This window comes from Rhinoraja longicauda, chromosome 10 (genome assembly GCF_053455715.1).
Source record: "Rhinoraja longicauda isolate Sanriku21f chromosome 10, sRhiLon1.1, whole genome shotgun sequence".
Classification (NCBI taxonomy): Eukaryota; Metazoa; Chordata; class Chondrichthyes; order Rajiformes; family Arhynchobatidae; genus Rhinoraja; species Rhinoraja longicauda.
In genome coordinates, this window is record NC_135962.1 from 13,315,478 (window position 1) to 13,336,111 (window position 20,634).

General features: G+C 51.1%; 1 protein-coding gene across 1 annotated transcript in view; it reads left to right on the forward strand.

Moving 5' to 3' along the window:
• The window catches only part of LOC144597215 (sushi domain-containing protein 6-like), a 65,005-nt gene extending 45,442 nt beyond the window's left edge, over positions 1-19,563 (forward strand). Inside the window, exons 3-6 of the mRNA XM_078406230.1 lie at positions 5,214-5,411; positions 8,496-8,634; positions 10,132-10,562; positions 14,809-19,563. Of these exons, the coding sequence (XP_078262356.1) occupies positions 5,214-5,411; positions 8,496-8,634; positions 10,132-10,562; positions 14,809-14,834 (794 nt within the window). The 3' untranslated portion in view covers positions 14,835-19,563. The remainder of the gene's footprint in view (positions 1-5,213; positions 5,412-8,495; positions 8,635-10,131; positions 10,563-14,808) is intronic.
• Positions 19,564-20,634: the final 1,071 nt, after the last annotated feature.

Genomic DNA, 20,634 nt, shown 5'->3' on the forward strand with positions numbered 1-20,634 from the left:
CCCGGAACGGAACAATGAAATGCAGCAAGTGCTGCACCACAACAGGATTGTAAACACAGTGTTCAATAGATAATATAATAAACAATCAAAAAAAGTTGAATCATAAAAAGACCCACTATAGTGCAAAATCAAAACAAAACCCAAGTCCCTTGTGCATGCCAAGTCGTTTGTTAACACATTGCAGGATGTATTGGTACAAATAGCATTATGATTTCCAAATGCGGCTCAGATTCATGACTGTTGCTGTAATGCTTATGGGTTGCTCTGAAATCTTGCCGTGATCGTGTCTCAAATGTGTCCTTCTTTGTCGATTGTGTGTGTCTCTTATCTCTTTCCTATGTGGGCATATCTCTCTCTGTATATTTCCTGTGTGTCTTTATCACATTCCGGTGTGTATATGTGTAGCTATGTCTCTACCTTTTCTGTATGTCTATTTTTCTTCCCTTCATGTGCATGTTTGTGTGTCTTTGTCTGTATCTCTATTGCTTTCCTGTGTGTGTGTGTGTGTGTGTGTGTGTGTGTGTGTGTGTGTGTGTGTGTGTGTGTGTGTGTGTGTGTGCGCGCGCGATTGTGCGTGTGCGTGCCATTCCTCGATATCTCATCCTTGGTGTGTGTGTGTGCATCTTTGTCTTTTGTGTGGGTGCGCGTGACTATTCCTTTTTCTGTGGACATCCACCCATTTCTGCCCTGTGCTGCCTGTGTGCGATCTTTCCCCTCGTATTAATTTGTATCTATCTTAGGCTGACCTCCAGTCCTTGTCAGAGCCTGTCATGCCCAGTTCAGTCTGATGAACGGGGAGGGTGAGATCAGCTTTTAACCCAGCCATGTCCTGCACATTGTCTGATCTCAATCCCTCTGACAATGGGCCGTGTCGTACTGGGACAGGAATGTATGTGGCAGCTGTCCAGGGCACTTTCGGCGATGCTGTTTTCTGCTGCAGCAACGAGCTAGTTTGTGATTGAAAAGGAAGATCTTGCATTTTGCAAGACTTTTCCTGTCATGGAACACCCAGCAGCGGTTGACAGCTAATGAGGTATTTTAGGAGTCTGATTATTCTGTAATGAGGGGCTTGATGCTCAGACACAGGGAGAAATCTCATCGTCCAAAGGGTGGCGAATCTCTGGAATTCTCTGCACAGTGGAGTCTCGGTCACGGATGATATTCAGGACAGAGACCAACAGACCTTTACATATTGAGTTAGTGCAAGGAAGTGCTGAGGTAAGAGACCAGGCATGAGCTTACTGAGTAGCAGATCGGGCATAAGGTGTTGATGTCATGTTTTTGCCCCTAGTTTTTAATCTGAATGTAGAAATGCTTTGTAGCCGATTTGGGCGCAGCTGATCAATGCTTCATAACCGTGAGTGTGTACAAAATGGAGCCGTGGGACCTTTTATACCAGTCTCCGATGGCACTCCCTCTGGGCTGTTCAAGGATGACAGTCTTGGTTTTATATTCCGGCCTTCTGCCCGACAGGTGGACAAGTCGCCAACTCAACCTCGGCTGACAATTAGAACATAGACCGACCGGTACAGCACAGGAACAGGCCCTTTGGCCCACAATGTTCACAAGTTCACAAGTTATAGGTGAAGAATTAGGCCATTTGGCCCATTGAGTCTACTCCGCCATTAATCGTGGCTGATCTCTGCCTCCTAATCCGACTTTCTTGCCTTCTCCCCATAACCCTTGACACCTGTTGTAATCAAGAATTTGTCTATCTCTGCCTTAAAATTCTCCGCTGACTTGGCCTCCACAGCCCTCTGTGGCGATGAGTTCCACAGATTAACTACCCTCTGACTAAAGAAGGTAGCAACCAGTGTTGGTTCCAAACATGATGCCAGGTTGAACTGATTTTATCTCTGCCCGTACGTAATCCTCATCCTTCTATTCCTTGTGCTTCCTTGCGCCTGTCTAAAAGCCTCCTAAACATCGCTATCGTATCTGCCTCCATCACCACCCTGGCTCTGCCCCCAGCCCCCCACCACTCCCTGTGCAAAAACCCCTGCCCTGCACATCCCCATTAAACTCCCCCCCCCCCCCCCCCCCCCCCCCCCGCCCCTCCTTAAAGTTGTGCCCTCCAGCATTGGCCATTTCCACCATGGGGTAAAAGGTTCTGACTGCCTTTTCTCTCTAAGCCTCATGTAATTTTATATTGCATGGTGGCATAGTGGTAGAGTTGCTGCTGTACAGCGCCAGAGACCCGGGCTCAGTCCTGACCACAAGCACTGTCTGTACGGAGTTTGTACGTTCTCCCCGTGATCGTGAGGGCTTTCCCCGGGTGCCCTGGTTTCCTCCCACACTTAAAAGACGTACAGGTTTGTAGGCTGATTGGTTTGGTAAAATTGCAAATTGTCCCTAGTATGTGTAGGATAGTGTAACTGTACGGGAAACGCTGGTCGGTGCGGACTCGGTGGGCCAAAGGGCTGCTTTCCATGCTGTATCTCTAAACGGAACCAAGCTGAACGATCCAATCTCTTCTTATAATTGTCGCACACATCTTGAGAGACCATGTCTTGGCCCGCATTGTCCCAGCTAGATTCAGATTGGTGAAGATGCAGCCTCCTACTCAATCCAACAGTCATAAGGTCATAAGGAATTGGTGTAGAATTAGACCATTGGGCCCATCATGTCTAGTCCGCCATTCAATCATGGCTGATCTATCTCTCCCTCCTAACCCCATTCTCCTGCCTTCTCCCTATAACCCCTGACACCTGTACTAATCAAGACTCTATCCACCTGCAGTGCTCTCAGCATTGAGCTGATGGGCATTCCCACAGGGGTGGGGGTTAATTGCCTTGTTGGTGAATTAGTGACCTTGTTGTTCGGCCTTGGCCTGTGCCTCGAGCGTGGTTACTGCCCAACTCTGAATGACGACCTCTTTTAATCATCCCCGGTGGGTGTCTGAAGAGGTCCCGTGGCTGTTGCCACGGCAACCACTGGGCCAGATGCCAACTGCAGTGAGATGGTCGTCGCCTTTGTGCGGCGCCGTTTCCTGATCCCGGCTCACTCCAAGCCCAGCCGAGGAGATGTGAACGGTGATGCACTGCTGGTAACCTAGTGGCCGCCTGGCGCACAGCAAGATCCCATTCATGCGCAATGCAGCGATGCCCCAAGGATTTGTTCTGCTGGTGGAGGTGTAAACTTGAGATGGGATGTGAAGGAAACTATCCCTGCTCTTCCTGAAAACGATGAAACCACACCAGGGGGTCTAGAGCAAAACCGCAGCGCTGACGGCCCAGCACTCCCGCAGTACTGCACCGCTGCGTCAGGCCAGGGAATGCACTCACAATTCTGCCTGATCTTGCAACCATCTGCATCTAAGGCAACCATGCAGCCGGGTGGGCCACGCTGGGAGGGTAGGCTTCGTCAACCCATGCACTGGTCTCGTGGCAGTCACAGGAAGGCTGCGCATTGAGGAAGGGGAACTTGGGCGTGTGGCTTTTGCAAGGTTTTGCTTAGTTTCTCCGGAGGCAGTGAGTCTGCTGAAACACTGACTCGCAATGGCTGCCCAGTGGCATCTCATCCTTGCCTCCATTCTGCAGGCACCACCATAGATCAAGGGTCAGGGGGAGAAGGCAGGAGAATGGGGATGAGAGGAAAAAATAGATCAGCCATGATTCAATTGCGGAGTGGATTCCTTGGGCCGAATGGCCTGCTTCTGCTCCTATGACCTGTGAACTTATGAACTTAGTGAAAGGAATGTGCATCCTAGCATGGAGCAGATCCTTTGACCAACTAAATTAAGCACCCGCACGCACATACATTTCAGCTTATCCTCCCCATGTTCCCATCAACCCCCCCACAACTTCCACTACTCACCTGCACAACACGGTCAATTTGCAGAGGCCAACGAACTTGCCAGCCCACTGGTCTCTGGCATGTGGGAGGAAACCAGAGTAAGCTGGGAGAGTGAGCATTGCTCATCCTTCCCGCAAGGCGGACACGGGGTCGGTTTGAACCTGACAGAACAGCTGTTCAGAGCCCTACAGACCTCCCGCTGTATCTGCTTGAAGGCATCAACTTTTTAAAAAATGGGAGAGGTGTGAGCTGCCTGGGAATTGGCAAGGCAGATGTGGTCATGGAGGAAGCAACCCAAGTTATGTACCACCCCATCTCCTCCATAGGCCACAATCACACTTTGACCTTTGCCCTCCTCGGGCCTCGGTAGCGGGTCGGAGTGAGTTATGGCCCAGGTTTCCAGCCTGGAATACTGCTTCCCAACGCTTCTCCTGGGCAAAGGAGGGGGCTTTGGTCAGAGAGGACCCCTTTAGGGGGAAAGAGGATCGGGGAAGGAGGGTGGGCATAAGGAATTAGCTGCCAGAGGAGGCAGAAGAAGGGTCCCGAACCCGAAACGTCTCCCATCCTTTTTCTCCAGAGATGCTGCCTGACCCGCAGAGTTATTCCGGTATTTTATGTAGATCTGCCAGAGGAGGTAGTCGAGGCAGGTACTATAACAACGTTCAAAAGACATTTAGACAGGCACATGGACAGGAGAGGTTTAGATGGATATGGGCCAAACGTGGGCAGGTGGGACCAGTTTAGATGGGACATGTAGGTCGGTGTGGGCAAGTTGGGCTGAAGGACCTGTTTCCATGCTGTTTCTCTCTATGACACTGAGGAGGGATGGTATCATAGTTGAAGACTGCTGAGCAGGTGGGGAGGGGTGGGGGTGGGGATGGGGGTAAGCTGGAGGATCACAGTGGGGTGGGAGGCCAAGGGAGGTGGCGGTGATGGGGAGAGCTTCGTAGTCAGGGAAAGTCACGTGGACCGGAGGAGAACAGCTTAGGCTATGAGCTGTGTCACTGGCAGCTGGGACTCAAGCCGGCTCCAGCTCCAGCCCTTTCTGCGGCACGGTGGCGCAGCGGTTGACTTACAGCGCCAGAGTCCCATGTTCGATCCTGACTACGGGTGCTGTCTGTACGGAGTTTGTACGTTCTCCCCGTGAACTGCGTGCGTTTTCCCCGGGGGTTCCGGTTTCCTCTCGCACTCCAAAGTCGTACAGGTTTGTCGGCTAATTGGCTTTGGTAAAGATTGTAAATTGTCCCTAGTGTGTGCAGGATAGTGTTAGTGTGTGGGGATCGCTGGTCGGGCGAGGACTTGGTGGGCCGAAGAGCCTATTTCTGCGCTGCATCTCTAAACTAAACGAAGCTCACCGAAGAGCTGTCAGTGAACGGCGGCTCCCTGCATTCTCTGAACCTTGTCCTCTCTCTCCGCAGCCAACTGCCGGCACCCTTTCCAACCGGAAAATGGGGGTTTTGCTTGCCACCCATCCACCTGCAACGACTTTGTGCCCAAGACGGTCATCGAGTACTTCTGCCACGAGGGCTACATGCTGAAGGGGGACTACAAGTACCTGACCTGCGAGAGCGGAGAGTGGGAGCCCGCCATGGAGGTCAGCTGCAGACTAAACCCAGGTCAGTGTCGGGCTCCTGGGCCCATCTTGCATCTCAGGGCGGAACAGTGGCACAGTGGTAGAGGTGCTGCCTCACAGTCCCAGAGATCCTGGTTCGATACTAACTGTGGGTACTGTACGTACGGAGTTTGTATGTCCTGCTGTGACCGCGTGGGTTTCCGCCGGGTGCTTCGGTTTCCTCCCACACCCCAAAGATGTGCAGGTTTGTGGGTTAATTTTGCTTCGGTGAAGTTGGCCCTCGTGTGTGGGAGAGTGCTAGTGTACGGGGTGATTGCCGGTCGGCACGGACTCTGTGGGCCGAAGGGCCAGTCTCTGCGCTGTATCTCCAAACTAAAAGTAAACTAAACTGCACCGAAAGTCCGATACCTGTTCTTCCACCAAGATGCAGCACAGAACGCCACAGGAGATCCTATTTCCCTGTAGCTATCAAACTGTACAACTCCTCCCCCTTCTGTCGTGGGGTAGACTAACTCCCCTCCCCTCCCCCCCCCCCCCCAATCTATGCACACCCCCTATCCTTTCCATTCGTCACTTTAATTTCATGTATCTTGTTGTGCTTTATTCACAAAATGCTGGAGTAACTCAGCAGGTCAGGCAGCACCTCGGGAGAGAAGGAATGGGTGACGTTTCGGGTCGAGACCCTTCTTCAGACTGATGTCAGGGGGGGCGGGACAAAGGAAGGATATAGGTGGAGACAGGAAGATAGAGGGAGATCTGGGAAGGAGGAGGGGAAGAGAGGGACAGCAGAACTATCTAAAGTTGGACATGTCGACGTTCATACCACTGGGCTGCAAGCTGCCCAGGCGAAATATGAAGTGCTATTCCTCCAATTTCCGGTGGGCCTCACTATGGCACTGGAGGAGGCCCATGACAGAAAGGTCAGACTGGGAATGGGAGGGGGAGTTGAAGTGCTCGGCCACCGGGAGATCAGTTTGGTCAATGCGGACCGAGCACAGGTGTTGAGCGAAGCGATCGCCGAGCCTGCGCTTGGTTTCGCCGATGTAAATTATACTACTTGTTGTGCTTTATGACTGTTAGCAGACCAATTTCCCTCCTGAGATAAATAAAGTTCTATCGTATCTTATCTCCTAATTGGTTCAAAAGAACATTGAGACTTACTTGAGATGCGAAGTCGCGCACATTTACAACCTGTACCAAAGGTCGCAACGGGTGACGTTGCAAGTTACAGACCAACCCTCCGTTGTTCATCTCCTGACCTTTAGCTGGGGAGAGAGTCCACCCGAGTAAGACTGTCAGCTGTTCAGAACAATAAAGCTTGGTATGCTGTGGCCCTTGACTCGCTCCCTGCCTTATGTTTGACCTTTGGCCTGCAGTTACACACAGCAATAGCATGAATGGCTTAGCATCACGTGGGCAAATTATATAACCTCATGAACACCTCAAAGGGAGATTGAGCTCACAAATGGAGCCCTGCAATCAACGCACCCAGAATTAGCCATTCTAGTGACAGTATCTGATTGAGGTGCAGACCATTCAGCCACTTGGCAATGAGGCCACATCAACTCCAACTTGCCACAATAATCTTAAACTCCTGTGTATCGGCGAGACCAAGCGCGGCCTCACTCTGACAATGGAGGAGGCCCAGGACAGAAAGGTCAGATTGGAAATGGGAGGGGGAGTTAAAATGCCGAGCAACCGGGTGATTGGGTTTTGCTGAACACCTCCGCTCAGCCCGCCTTAACTTACCTGATCTCCCGGTTGCTCGGCATTTTAACTCCCCCTCCCATTCCCAATCTGACCTTTCTGTCCAGGGCCTCCTCCATTGTCAGAGTGTGGCCCAGTGCAAATTGGAGGAACAGCACCTCATATTTTGTTTGGGTAGTGTACACCCCAACGGTATGAACATTGACTTCTCTAACTTCAAATAGCTTTTGTTTTCCCTCTCGCTCCATCCCCTCCCCCTTCCTAGTTCTCCCACCAGTCTTTCTGCCTCCGACTATATTTTATCTCTGTCCCGCCCACTCCCCTGACATCAGTCTGAAGAAGGGTCTTGACCCGAAACGTCACCCATTCCCTCTCTCCAGAGATGCTGCCTGACCCGCTGAGTTACTCCTGCATTTTGTGTCTACTTACGATTTAAACCGGCATCTGCAGTTCTTTCCTACACTGAGATTTTCAGAAGGTTACTTCATCAGATTGAAGGTTACTTCAGTTTCAGGTGAAGTAACCTTCAATCTGATGAAGTAACCTTGTGAAAATCTCAAGAGATTCGATGGGCTGAATGGCCTAATTCTGTTCCTGTGTTTTACGATCATATGAATTTTTGTCCATGTACCTTGCCTCAGAAAATTAAGTCAAATAATTTATTGGCCATGTACCTGCTTTACTGATATAATGATTGTTATACTTCCTCTGGAAAGGTCAGCTGATTTTAAGAGACTCATGCATTTTTCGTTTTTATTTTCTCTTTCCATAAACCTGATCCCTCTGGTTTTAGCCACTTCAGTGTTGTCCCTGCCTGACCTTCTGAGCACCTTCAGCACTCTCTGTTTTCATGTCAGACGCACGGGCTAAATCCTGACCGCGGGTGCTGTCTGCGTGGAGTTTCCATGTTCTCCCTGTGACTGCACGGCTTTCCCACGGGTGCTCTGGTGTCCTCTCGCGTCGCAAAGAAGTGTGGGTTGCTGGGTCACTCGGCCTCTGGAACTTGCCTCTGGTGTGCGGATGTGTGGTAGAGGTCGGGAGGAGTCGACAGGAACATGGGGAAAGTAAAATAGGATTAGTGAGGGATTGGCGTAAACAGGTGGGCCGAAGGGCCTGTTTCCCTGTTTATGTCTCCATGACTCAAGACCAATATGCAGGGTAGACTCTGTCTGCACTCATCCATAACCCTCGGGTCCACTGGCCACAGATTGATTGTACTTGTATTTCTTGGCCATTGCCAATGTGATCCATGTACTGGATTAGCAGTGAGGATGGGTTCAACACTACCAAGTCTATGGCCAATTATATGGCCAATTGTAACTATGGCCAATTGTACGCTGATGATTATTTGCCGATCAACACCACAAGGTGCAGAGGAGGTGACGAGGTGCACTCACTCTGTTTACCCTCCTCCGTTTAGATAAAAAGAGCGGGGAGAGTATCGGGGTGCCGACACTGTCGATCGTGGCATCTACGGCCAGCTCTGTGGCCCTCATCCTCCTCCTGGTCGTCCTCTTTGTTCTGCTGCAACCCAAACTCAAGTCGTTCCACCACAGCAGGTAAGGCAAGGTCTGGGGGAAGGTGCTTGAGTCTGGGGGGGAAGGGGGGGGTGGGCAGGGTGCCACGGGGGAGGGTGTGGGGTGTAGGTAGTAGTGGGAGAGACCATGGGGGAGCAGAGTGGATTCGCGGGGAGTATGGGCGGCGCGGGGAAAAGAGCCGGAGTGGGGAATAGGTATAGTGTGGGGAATGCCGTGGGGAAGCAGAGTGGGTGTGCGGGGAGTGTGGGAATGCAGGTACCGTGAGGCAGAGAGTGGGCGTGTGGGGAATGCCGGCACTGTGAGGCAGACAGTGGGTGTGCGGGGAGTGTTGGAATGCAGGTACCGTGAGGCAGAGAGTGGGTGTGTGGGGAGTGTGGGGAATGCCATGGGGAAGCAGAGTGGGTGTGTGGGGAAAGCAGGTAACGTGAGGCAGAGAGTAGGTGTGCGGGGAGGGTGGGGAATGCAGGCACGGTGGGGGAGGGAGTGGGTGTGTAGGGAGTAGGTGGTAGTGGGGGATGCCACGGGGGGGGGGGGGGGCATGGGCGGTGCGTCTGCTCCCCACACACCCACTCTGCAGAGCACAGCGGGGCATAGGTGGTAGCGAGGGATGCCATGCGGGAACCGTGGGGGGATACGGGGCGCAGTGGGGTGAGGAGGAAGTTTGGGGAACAAGGGGAGGGAGTGGGCCGAGTGTGAGGAGAGGGTGAACTTGGGATGGTGGGGGGGGGGGGTGGGGGGGGGGGTGAGGGAGGTGGTGGTGGAGCCGATGGGGTGGAGGGATTGTGGGGAACGCGGGTTGGTTGTGGTGGTGGGGGGGGGGGAGGGGACTAAGTGCAAGGTGCCGCGGGCAGGAGAGAGGGGGGTGGGTGGGGAGGGGTGGTAGAGGAGGGAGAGTGCAGATAGAATGGGGAGAGTGAGATACCAAGCGAGGGGAGAGGGGTGTGGGGGAGGAGAGGGGGGAGTGTGGGGCACTGGGGGGATGAGTAGGGAATGGGGGGGGAGTAGAGGAGGGAGAGCAGAGAGAGTAGGGGGGAGAGCAGGAAGCCACGCAGGGAAAGGTGAATGGGGGGGGAGTGTGAGCTAAGGTGGGAAGGAGTGGGGAGCTCAGAGCGGAGGGGGAGGGGACGGATGGGTGCGGTACGGGGAGGGGGAGAGGCGGGTGTGGCGAGGAGGTCACGTGTTGGTGGATGGGGACTCTGGCCGTTTGGATCCCAGAGGGTGCGGAGTTGCTGCTCCTGGAGCTGGTCTGTCCCACAAGAACGGGGACGGTGACCTGCGTGGGTTTTCTCCGAGATCTTCGGTTTCCTCCCACACTCCAAAGACGTACAGGTATGTAGGTTAATTGGCTGGGTAAATGTAAAAATTGTCCCTAGTGGGTGTAGGATAGTGTTAATGTACGGGGATCGCTGGGCGGCACGGACTTGGTGGGCCGAAAAGGCCTGTTTCCGGCTGTATATATATGATATGATATGACACTAACCGCCCGCGTGACTAACGGACGCGTGTTTGTGCCGCCAGGCGGGACCAGGGCGTGTCCGGCAACCAGGTCTCCATCGTGGTGGACGGGGTCCCCGTCTCGCTGCCCTCCTATGAAGAGGCCGTGTACGGCAGTTCGGGCGCCGCCATCGACCCCTCCGGCTCGCGGGTGCAGATCGTCATGGCGGAGGGCCCGGCGCCCGGAGCGCAGGGGCCGGCAGAAGCCCCCCGCCCTGGGGGAGGGGAGGACAGCAGCCCCGGCCCTTCCCAACCACACACCAGCAGCACCAGCAGCACCAGCACCAGCAGCAGCCGCTCAGAGACTGTTCTCATCCACCATCCCGCACCCTCCTTGCCCGACAATGGCCGCCGAGGACCCCTCAGGCTCTCGCAGTCTTCCGACACTCAGGACTCGGAGAGCAGTGACGTCCACAGTCTCCTGTCTCTCAACTCCCCCGCTGGATCTGCTGACGGTGAGCGGGGGCCTCTTGGTCTGAGTTTTGTCTCCACGGTTCACCGAAAGGTGGTGGGCGGGGAGGGTAACCGGAGCTGGAAAGGGTGCAGAGAAGATTTACGAGGATGTGGCCAGGGCTAGAAGGTCTGAGCTATAGGCAGAGGTTGAGTAGGCAGGGGCTCTACTCCTTGGAGCGCAGGAGGATGAGGGGTGATCTTATAGAGGTGCACAAAATAATGAGAGGAATAGATCGGGTAGATGCACAGAATTTCTTGCCCAGAGTGAGTGAATCGAGGACATAGGTTTATGGTGAAGGGGAAAAGATTTAATAGGAATCTGAGAGGTAACCTTTTCCACACAAAGGGTGGTGGGTGTATGGAACAAGATGCCAGAGGAGGTAGTTGAGGCAGGGACTATCCCAACATTTAAGAAACAGTTGGACAGGTACATGGATAGGACAGGTTTGGAGGGATATGGACCAAATGCGGGCAGATGAGATTAGTGTTGGCCGATGTGGGCCAGTTGGGCCGAAGGGCCTTTTCCCATACTGTTTCACTCTATGACTGAACAGTACCAACTGGAATTCACTTTGCATACCCAGTAGTAGACACCTTTAGGGATGTCACCAATGTTCAGCTTCGGCATTAGGGGGGGGGGGGGTTCATAAGCTTGGCTTAGACTGAACAGAGGCAGATACAAAGTACTGGAGTAACTCAGCGCGTCAGGCAGCATCTCTGGAGAAAAAGATGGGTGACGTTTCGGGTCGGGACCCTTCATCAGACTGAAAGTAGAAGGGAGGGAACTGGAGGTAACAAAAGGGCTAGAACAAAGCAGGGCCGGCAACAGATGACCAAGGAAGGGTGGAGCCCACATTGGCCCATTGCTGGCTGGGGTAGTGGTGATAATGAAGGGGTACAAGGATGTGAACAGTGGAACTGGTAGAACGTCTAGGGTGGGGGTGGGGAAAGGGAGGGAATGCAGGGGTTACTTGAAATTAGAGAAAACAATATTCATACTTCAGAAAACGGGGCTTCTCCTCCGCCATTATAGATGAGGCTCTCACTAGGGCCTCTTCTACATCCCGCAGCTCGGCTCTTGCTCCCCCTCCCCCCACTCGCAACAAGGACAGGATCCCCCTCGTTCTCACCTTCCACCCCACCAGCCAGCGGATCCAACATATCATCCACCAACATTTCCGTCACCTACAACGGGACCCCACCACTGGCCATATCTTCCCATCCCCTCCCCTCTCTGCGTTCCGCAGAGACCGTTCCCTCCGTGACTCCCTGGTCCACTCGTCCCTTCCTACCCAAACCACCCCAACCCCGGGCACTTTCCCCTGCAACCGCACGAGATGCAACACCTGTCCCTTTACCTCCCCCCTCAACTCCATCCAAGGACCCAAACAGTCTTTCCAGGTGAGACAAAGGTTCACCTGCACCTCCTCCAACCTCATCTATTGCATCCGCTGCTCTAGATGCCAACTTATTTACATCGGCGAAACCAAGCGCAGGCTCGGCGATAGCTTCACTGAACACCTGCGCTCGGTCCGCATTAACAAAACTGATCTCCCGGTGGCCGAGCACTTTAACTCCCCCTCCCATTCCCAGTCTGACCTTTCTGTCATGGGCCTCCTCCAGTGCCATAGTGAGGCCCGCCGGAAATTGGAGGAGCAGCACCTCATATTTCGCCTGGGCAGTTTGCAGCCCGGTGGTATGAACGTCGACTTCTCCAACTTCAGATAGCTCCTCTGTCCCTCTCTTCCCCTCCTCCTTCCCAGATCTCCCTCTATCTTCCTGTCTCCACCTATATCCTTCCTTTGTCCCGCCCCCCTGACATCAGTCTGAAGAAGGGTCTCGACCCGAAATGTCACCCATTCCTTCTCTCCCGAGATGCTGCCTGACCTGCTGAGTTACTCCAGCATTTTGTGAATAAATCGATTTGTACCAGCATCTGCAGTTATTTTCTTATACAATATTCATACCGCTGGGTTGTAAGCTGCCCAAGTGAAATATGAGGTGATGTTCCTCCAATTTGCTTGTCGCCTCACTCTGACAACCGGGAGATCGTGTAGGCCGAAGCGGATGTATAGGAGCTCCCAGCTAATGTATGGGTTTAGATGTTGTAACAAACGTTGTAATGCATTGGAGGGCAGAACTGGTGGGTACTTGGTTCACAGTAGGGCTGCTGTTGACTGGAAGCCTCTGGAAGCCTCTGGAAGCTAGTGAATTGAATTAGGGGCATTTTAAGATCAGGCACAAAGTGTTACTGTAACTCAGCGGGTCAGCCAACATGTTTGCCAGAGATGCTGCCTGACCCGCTGAGTTACTCCGGCACTTTGTGTCTTTTTCTGTAAAGTGGCATTTGCAGTTCCTTGTATCCAGGTTGTGATCAGGGCCTGATTAACTCGGTCAAAAAAAAAAACTGCCAGAGGAACGTGGTATGTCAGGCGGCATCTGTGGAGGATGCCTTCCAACATTCCAGCATCTGCAGACTCTTGTGCCTCTGGATGAACCTGGCGATGGCTACGGTTTCTGAGCTCTCGTTTCTGCCTTTCACTGCCCTCTACTGTGTCATTCTTCATCAACCTGCAGTGCTTCCATCTAGTGGACAAGACTCGCTCCACGCTCTCAGGTCTAGAATCCCCAAGTGCACAGTGAATTAGATATGGTCCTGGAGTCATACAGCGTGGAAACAGGCCCTTCGGTGACCAACATGGTGACCAACATGCTCCATCTACATTAGTCCCACCTGCCTGCTTTTGAACCATGTCCCTCTAAACCTACCCTATCCAGTCTAAATGTTTCTTAAACACTGCGATTGTACTGCCTCGACTGCCTCCTCTGGCAGCTCGTTCCATACACCCACTCCCTTTGTATAAAAAAGTTACCCTTCAGGTTCCCTTTAAATCTTTCCCCCCCTCACCGTAAACCTATGTCCTCTGATTCTCAATTCCCTTACTCTGGGCAAAATACCCAATCTATTCCTCTCATGATTTTGTACAGCTCTGTAAGATCACCCCTCATCCTCTTGTGCTCCAAGGAATAAAACCCTAACCTGCTCAACCTCTCCCTCTACCTCAGTCCCTCGAGTTCTGGCAGCATTCTGGTAAATCAGCTCTGAATCCTTAGAAGCTTGACAACATCTTTCCTATAACACGGTGACCAAAACTGAACACAATACTCTAAACGTGGCCTCACCAACAACTTGTATAACTGCAACGTGACCTCCCAACTTCTATACTCAATGCTCTGACTAATGAAGGACTATGTATCTGTGATGCCACTTTCAAGGAACCATGCACCTGCACTCCTAATTCCCTCTGCTCCACAAAACTCCCCAGAACCTTGCCATTCACTGTATCGGTCCTGCCCATGTTAGACTTTCCAAAACGCAACACCTCCCATTTCTCTGTATTCCGTTAACCATTCCTCAGCCCACCTGCCCAACGGATCAAGGTCCTACTGTAATCTTTAATGACCAATATAGTGTGAAGCTCACTCTGCTCACTGCTCCCACATCAGGTTGTAATCAATGGGGGAAAAAACACGCAAATGTAGGACCTGTAAGACACAGCAAGAGGCCATTCGGCCAAGTGTAGCTGTTGGTGCCCTCCGCCGCTGTAGGCCGCATGCGGTCTACGCGCTCAGCCTCTTGGAGCGGCGCCAGGTCCAGCTGAACCCCAGGCTCCTGCAGGGCCTCCTGCGGCCCACTCCACCGTCGAGGCCGCACACTCTCACCCGCAGCCGGTCTGCTTACCGGCCCTCCGTCTGACTCCTTCCTCTCTGGGCGGGCGGGTGAGCCGAGCCGAGCCTTCCGGGTGGTGCGGGTCCTCGATCCGGATATCGGGGCAGGAAACTGGAAGTTTCTATTAACATCTAAGTTTTATGGGGAAAGAGATTTACGGATTCAGAGGAGGTACAAGATATTTAGGGTTTTGGAGCTGGAAGTGAGTACAGCGGCAGCGTGGGGCAAGGCTGCCTTTCACATTGAGGAGATGATAGTGTGTGTAGGAAGGAACTGCAGATGCTGGTTTAAACCAAAGTTACACAAAAAGCTGTAGTAACTCAGCGGAACAGGCAGCATCTCTGGAGAGAAGGAATGGGTGACGTTTCGGGTTGAGACCATTCTCGACCCGAAACGTCACCCATTCCTTCTTTCCGGAGATGACAGCATGTTTTCTTGTTTGCTGCAAGGTTATGAATGACTAGCTTGTCTCTTGACCCATTTGCGCTTCACTCAAACCCTGTTCTCTTTTCTTTCAGATATTCCACTGCTCAAGGATGCCTAACGTGATGGGCGTGGGGTATAGCGCTCAGCCTCACCATCCTCTTCAGCACTAGATCCTCCATCTCCAGCTCACTCACTCTATATTCCAAGACCCCGAGTCAGAGAGTCGCTCACTGCCCACTGGTGACAGGGGCGTACGTGACAGTGACGCTGTTTGTACTGGGTATGTTCTGCCAGTGGAATTAACCAGCGTGACCCAGAGGACGCCTTCACTCACGCTGGTTAATTCTGGGCGAGGTGACTGTGCTGCAAGGGATGGATAACCCTGATATTTGCGGTGTAGGCCTGGGATTTGATGGAACCATGGTGGGTGAGAGTTTGGCCTGTGCATTTTAACCACACTTTCTGGTTTGGCCCTTGGTGTGCCGTTTTTCCATTCATCTTATTCAGCTGCTGCCCAGTCCACTTTAAAGGCATGCTCGCCCATCTCCAGCTGCTACTAGAAACTCGAGAGCAAAAGGCAGAACCTGCATTAGATCGTACGGCCCTTCGTGGAATGACAGCATGACCAATTCTGTACCTTATCTACTTTGTTGCACAATTCTCCCCTGAGCCCTTGATTCCCATCTTGTCCAAAATGACACCAATCTCCGTCTTGCGCCTGTTGAATGACTGAGCATTTCATCCATAGCCTTTTGGGCTAGAGAATTCCAAAGATTTATAGCCGTCTCATTTTACCATGTCGTGATTGTGAATAGTTGATCCGTTTTCCTGAGGCATGCCTCCTAGATGGGGGCACTCCAGCCAGTTTCATTTCACTCATGTCTCGTTCCATTAAAACACAGTCGTCATCAATCTGGTGAGACATCCCCTTGTCCCAGGAATCAATCTAATCAATTCACACTGTTCTTCCTTGGGTATGCGGACCAAAAACTCATGCGCACAGTGCTCACAAAAGTGCAATATATTTGCATTAGAGTCCAATTGTATTCCATCTGCCTTGTAAAAACAGCAAATACAGGAACTTAACGGATCAGGCAACATCTGTGGAAGGAAATGGACATTTGGGTTGGGGCCTGAAATGTTGTCCTGACCTAAAATGTCATCTGTCCATTCCACAGGTGCTACCCGACCGCTGAGTTCCTCCAGCAATTAGTTTTTTGCTCAAGATTCCGGCCTCTGCAGTCTCTTGTGTCTCCACTCTGCCTTGCCAAAAAGGCCAACGTGTAGCATTAATCTTTAACTCCTGCCTTCAATGCACATTAACTTCCTGGATTTCATGAATTTGTATGCCTAGTTCCTGAATCTGAAGAAGGGTACCGACCCGAAACGTCCCCTGTCCATTCCCTCCGCAGATACTCCTGACCCGCTGAGTTCCTCCAGCACTTTGTGTTTTGCTCAAGATTCCAGCATCTCCAGTTCCTTGTGACTCCATGCCAAGATCCTCTATACATTTGCCAACTTCTCACCATCAAGCAATATTCTGGTTTTCTGTCCTGGTGACCAAAGTTACATTGTTCTCTCACGTCAAAGCTGTCTCAGATGGGATCCAGTATAAAACAAATGAAGCACACACTGTTTGCAAGGGACAGCATGAGATATAGTGATCAGTGGGTGACCTCTGGGGAAAACTGCTCAGTGCTGAATCCATTTTGCACTCTCCAACACCCCCTCCCATCCCCTACCCAGGCTCTCTGGCCACTCAATAAATCACACTTGGCCTTGGAAAACCAGATTCAGCATTTCAGCAGGTAACCCGTCACACAGAGGGGCAGTCCACTAACAAGGTCATAAGTAATAGGAGTAGAATTAGGCCATTTGGCCCATCAAGTCTACTCCGCCATTCAATCCTGGCTGATCTGTCGCTCCCTCCTAACCGCCTTCTCCTGCCTTCTCCCCATAACCCCTGACACCCGTAGTATTCAATCGCCCGTAGTACGCAAGTATTCATCTGGGATCAGGAAAGCTTGCATGATTGATGAAATAGTGGTAGAGAGTTGGCTTCCTCAACAGAAATAACCTGTATTTAGTCCATGATGTCCCAATGCCTCAAACATTTTACCGCCAAATTGAGGTACTTAATAGTCGCAACCATTAACAGTCCCAATCATTGTGACTTAATGGTCATAACTATATAGTCACTCACAAGAGCACCGAAAATATAAGTTTAAGATTTGTTGGTTGGAAATTTCAATTCTTTACCAATATAGAAACATCGGGTCTTTTGCAGCGACCCACGAGAGCAGGTTGTACCTCAGTCTAACATTGCCTGAAGACCGTGCCAATGGCAGTGCAGCATTCTCACAGCTGGGCACAGGGTTGTGCCCAACCTGGACATGCTTCAGTCTCTAGAGATGGACTTGAATCCACAACCATGTGAGAGGCTGACAGGTGAGCCATGGCTCGGCAGTGAGTGCGATCATTGTGCGGCTTTCTCCTTCTCCCCGCCCTTTCTCGCAGATAAACCAGTAAAGCCTACCCCATGAAAGTAACTCCAAGTTCATGCGAAGATCAAGGCTGGGGCATCCACATCTGAAATCCTCCTCTCCCCCCCCCCCCCCCCCCCTCACACCCACACCAAATGCCTGCAAACTTCCATGGCTGGGTTACCAAATACCAGTGGATATTCTTCTCCTTCATGTGGTGTAAATAAAAGGGAAAGTGGGAATCTATATATTTAATCTTTTTGCCTTGCAGATCTGAATGTGTGTGTGTGTGTGTGTGTGTTTCACTTGCATTAGCCTTCACTTTAGGTGACGGGCCTGGAAATTTGGGGTCCCAGGTCATGACTCAACAGTATGAGGGAAGACAGGGACATATCACTTTATTTTTTAAATATTGTCCTCACAAAGCATCTGTGCACGAAACACTTGTATTTATTTGCTGTAACAAAATAATTCTTCCTGAGGCACTTCACGGAAGTGTTGCCACACATAAGTGAAAAAGAGATACCTTCCTAACATGGCATGGGATTGTGGAGTGACTGTGGGGAGCAGAGAGACGGTGAACTTTAGGGAGGGAATCGCAGAGCATAGATACTGAAGGAGGTTATAGAAATGGGGAAAGATTAGGAACATGCGTCTTTGGAGTAGATGTAGCCAGCCGCTCGTTTGATGACTGGCTGCTGACCAGATAGACCATTGGGGGAGTTGGGGAAGACGAGGATTACGCTGTGCTCTTTCGCAAAGCCCATGTATAAACTTACCCTCTCTGTGAAACCTCCACTTGAGGCCAGTGATTTTCTGTACATCTAAGGGCACCACTAATCTGTTAATTCTTTGCTTTGTAGCTTGGGTAGCTGCTCAGCAGTGAATGACACTCTGGTCCTGTAGTGTGCAGTAGCGTTACTGAGTGTCATTATATCCACCCAAACTCCTGACCAGTTGGAACTAGATTTCCCGCAATTGTGCAAAATGTGTTTGTTGACGAACAGAGAAACTTTTATAGGACACCAGTCATTGGTCTTGACTGGACCATAGCAATATTTATCCTGCTATCTTGCCCACCCTATCAGCATTTCTTTTGTGCCTATATTTTATCACCCTTTTTGGCTTTGCCTTATGGTAGTAAATATTACATTTTCACCATGCCTTGAGGAATTGATGAGCCTACACCTCATCCACAGCAACGAGATCAAACCTGCAGTGAACCTAACCAGAAACCGGGTGCTCCCATCTTGCTGGCCCTGATGTTCGAGAGGCTTCCTGTGTGCCAAGATGTTGTGTGAATGTGCATCCAAATCTTGTTCTTGGGTTGACTTGCTTTTTTTTTTGTAACACACCTGTACCTTGGGCTCTTGGCTGCAGAAAAGAGGAGGGCTTGAGTGGGATTGACCATTTCTTTTGTAAATATACATTCTCTGGCGTTTCCAAATGAGGATGAGGATGCCATTGTGCAGCGGTGGTTGTACTGCTGCCGATACAGAGACAAGTGCGCTGTTTCTTGTAACTTGCCTGTTAGTTTAATGGAGTGGCGCTTGGGAATGTGTTGGGGTCACTCAACCTGTCCATCTTTGGCTTTTGCTTTAAGGTTTCTTTGGAATCCTGTATATTGCAATGGGTGTCAAGATAGTATTTTAATATTTGTACAAAGTTAATTTAATTTTAATTGTACTATGTATATAACTGCATTTCTAAATAAATTTACTCTAAGTGGGGCAACGGTCAGGAGCAGTTGTTTCTTTAACTTGTCCCTTCCTACTGCAATAATTTGTCCAATTGCAACACACTTACTGCCACTGACAACCTGCAGGGGCGGCGCAGTGGTAGAGTTGCTGCTTTGCAATGCCAGAGACCCGGGTTCGATCACGATTACAGGTGCTATCTTGACGGAGTTTGTACGTTCTCCCCGTGACCACGTGGGTTTTCTCCGAGTTCTTCGGATTCCTCCCACACTCCAAAGACACAGGTTTGTAGGTTCATTGGCTTGGTATAAAGTATAAATTGCCCCTAGTGTGCACAGGATAGTGTTAATATGTGGGGATCACTGATCGGTGCGGATTCGGTGAGCCGAAGGGCCTGTTTCCGCGCTGTGTCTCTAAACTAAACTAAACAACCTGCGGACTGAGTCTTTGATCATAAACCAATGTGGTTCAGTACTGCATCAAACACACTGTGTAAGCCACAGTACAGAGGAGAAGCCTCTACCAATGTATTGTTATACTGAATGAATGAAGTTTATTGGCCACGTATGTACACATACAAGGAATGTGCCTTGGTGCTCCGCTCGCAAGTAACAACACGAACATACAGTAAACAATTACGAATAAAGCATAAAACATTAAAACATTAAGAATACAACATTACAGTTTAAACATGTGAGTGAAATAAACCAGAGCAAAAAGAGACTACAGACTTTGGTTATTGAGTTGAGCTACTACTCGCGGGGAAATGCTGTTTTTATGTCTGGCTGTGGCTGCTTTGACAGTCCGCAGTTGCCTTCCAAAGGGCAGTGCTTCAAAGAGTTTGTGACCAGGGTGAGAGGGGTCAGAGATGATCTTGCCCACTCGCTTCCTGCCCCTTGCAGTGTACAGTTCACCAATGGGCGGAGGGTTGCAGCAAACAACCTTCTCAGCTGATTGAATGATTCGTTACAGCCTCTGGATGTCGTGCTTGGTGGTTGAGTCAAGCCAGACCATGATGGAGAAGGTGAGGACAGACTCTACGATGGCAGTATAGAATTGGACCATCATTGCCTGTGGCAGATTGTGTTTCCTCAGTTGCCGCAGGAAGTACATCCTCTGTTGGGCCTTTTTGACTGTGGAGTCGATGGTAGCCCCCCCATTTAAGGTCCTTGGAGATGATGGTTCCAAGGAACTTAAATGACTCCACAGATGTGACTATGGTGTTGTTGATGGCGAGTGGGGGGAGGGGAGGGGAGGGGGAGTTCTCCTAAAGTCTACAATCAGTTCCACTGTCTTAAGAGCATTGAGCTCCAGGTTGTTACGAAGGCACCAGGATGCCAGCTGTGTCACTTCCCATCTGTAGGCAGATTCCTCCCCATCCTGGATCAGTCCAATCAGGGTTGTGTCATACGCAAACTTGAGGAGCTTGACAGAGGAGTCTGGAGGTGCAGTCGTTGGTGTAGAGAGAGTATAGGAAAGGGGAGAGTACGCAGCCTTGCGGTGCTCCTATGCTGAGGGTCTGCGGGCCCAAGATGTGCTTTCCCAGCCTCTCATGCTGCTTCCTGTCTGTCAGGAAGTTGATGATCCACTGACAGAGGGGTTCAGGCACAGTCAACTGGGAGAGTTTGGAGTGTAGTAGCTCTGGCACAATGGTGTTAAATGCAGAGGTAAGTCCACAAACAAAACCCTTGCATTGGTCCCCTTGGTGCTGGAGCCTTAGAGGGAGTATTCTAGCCTT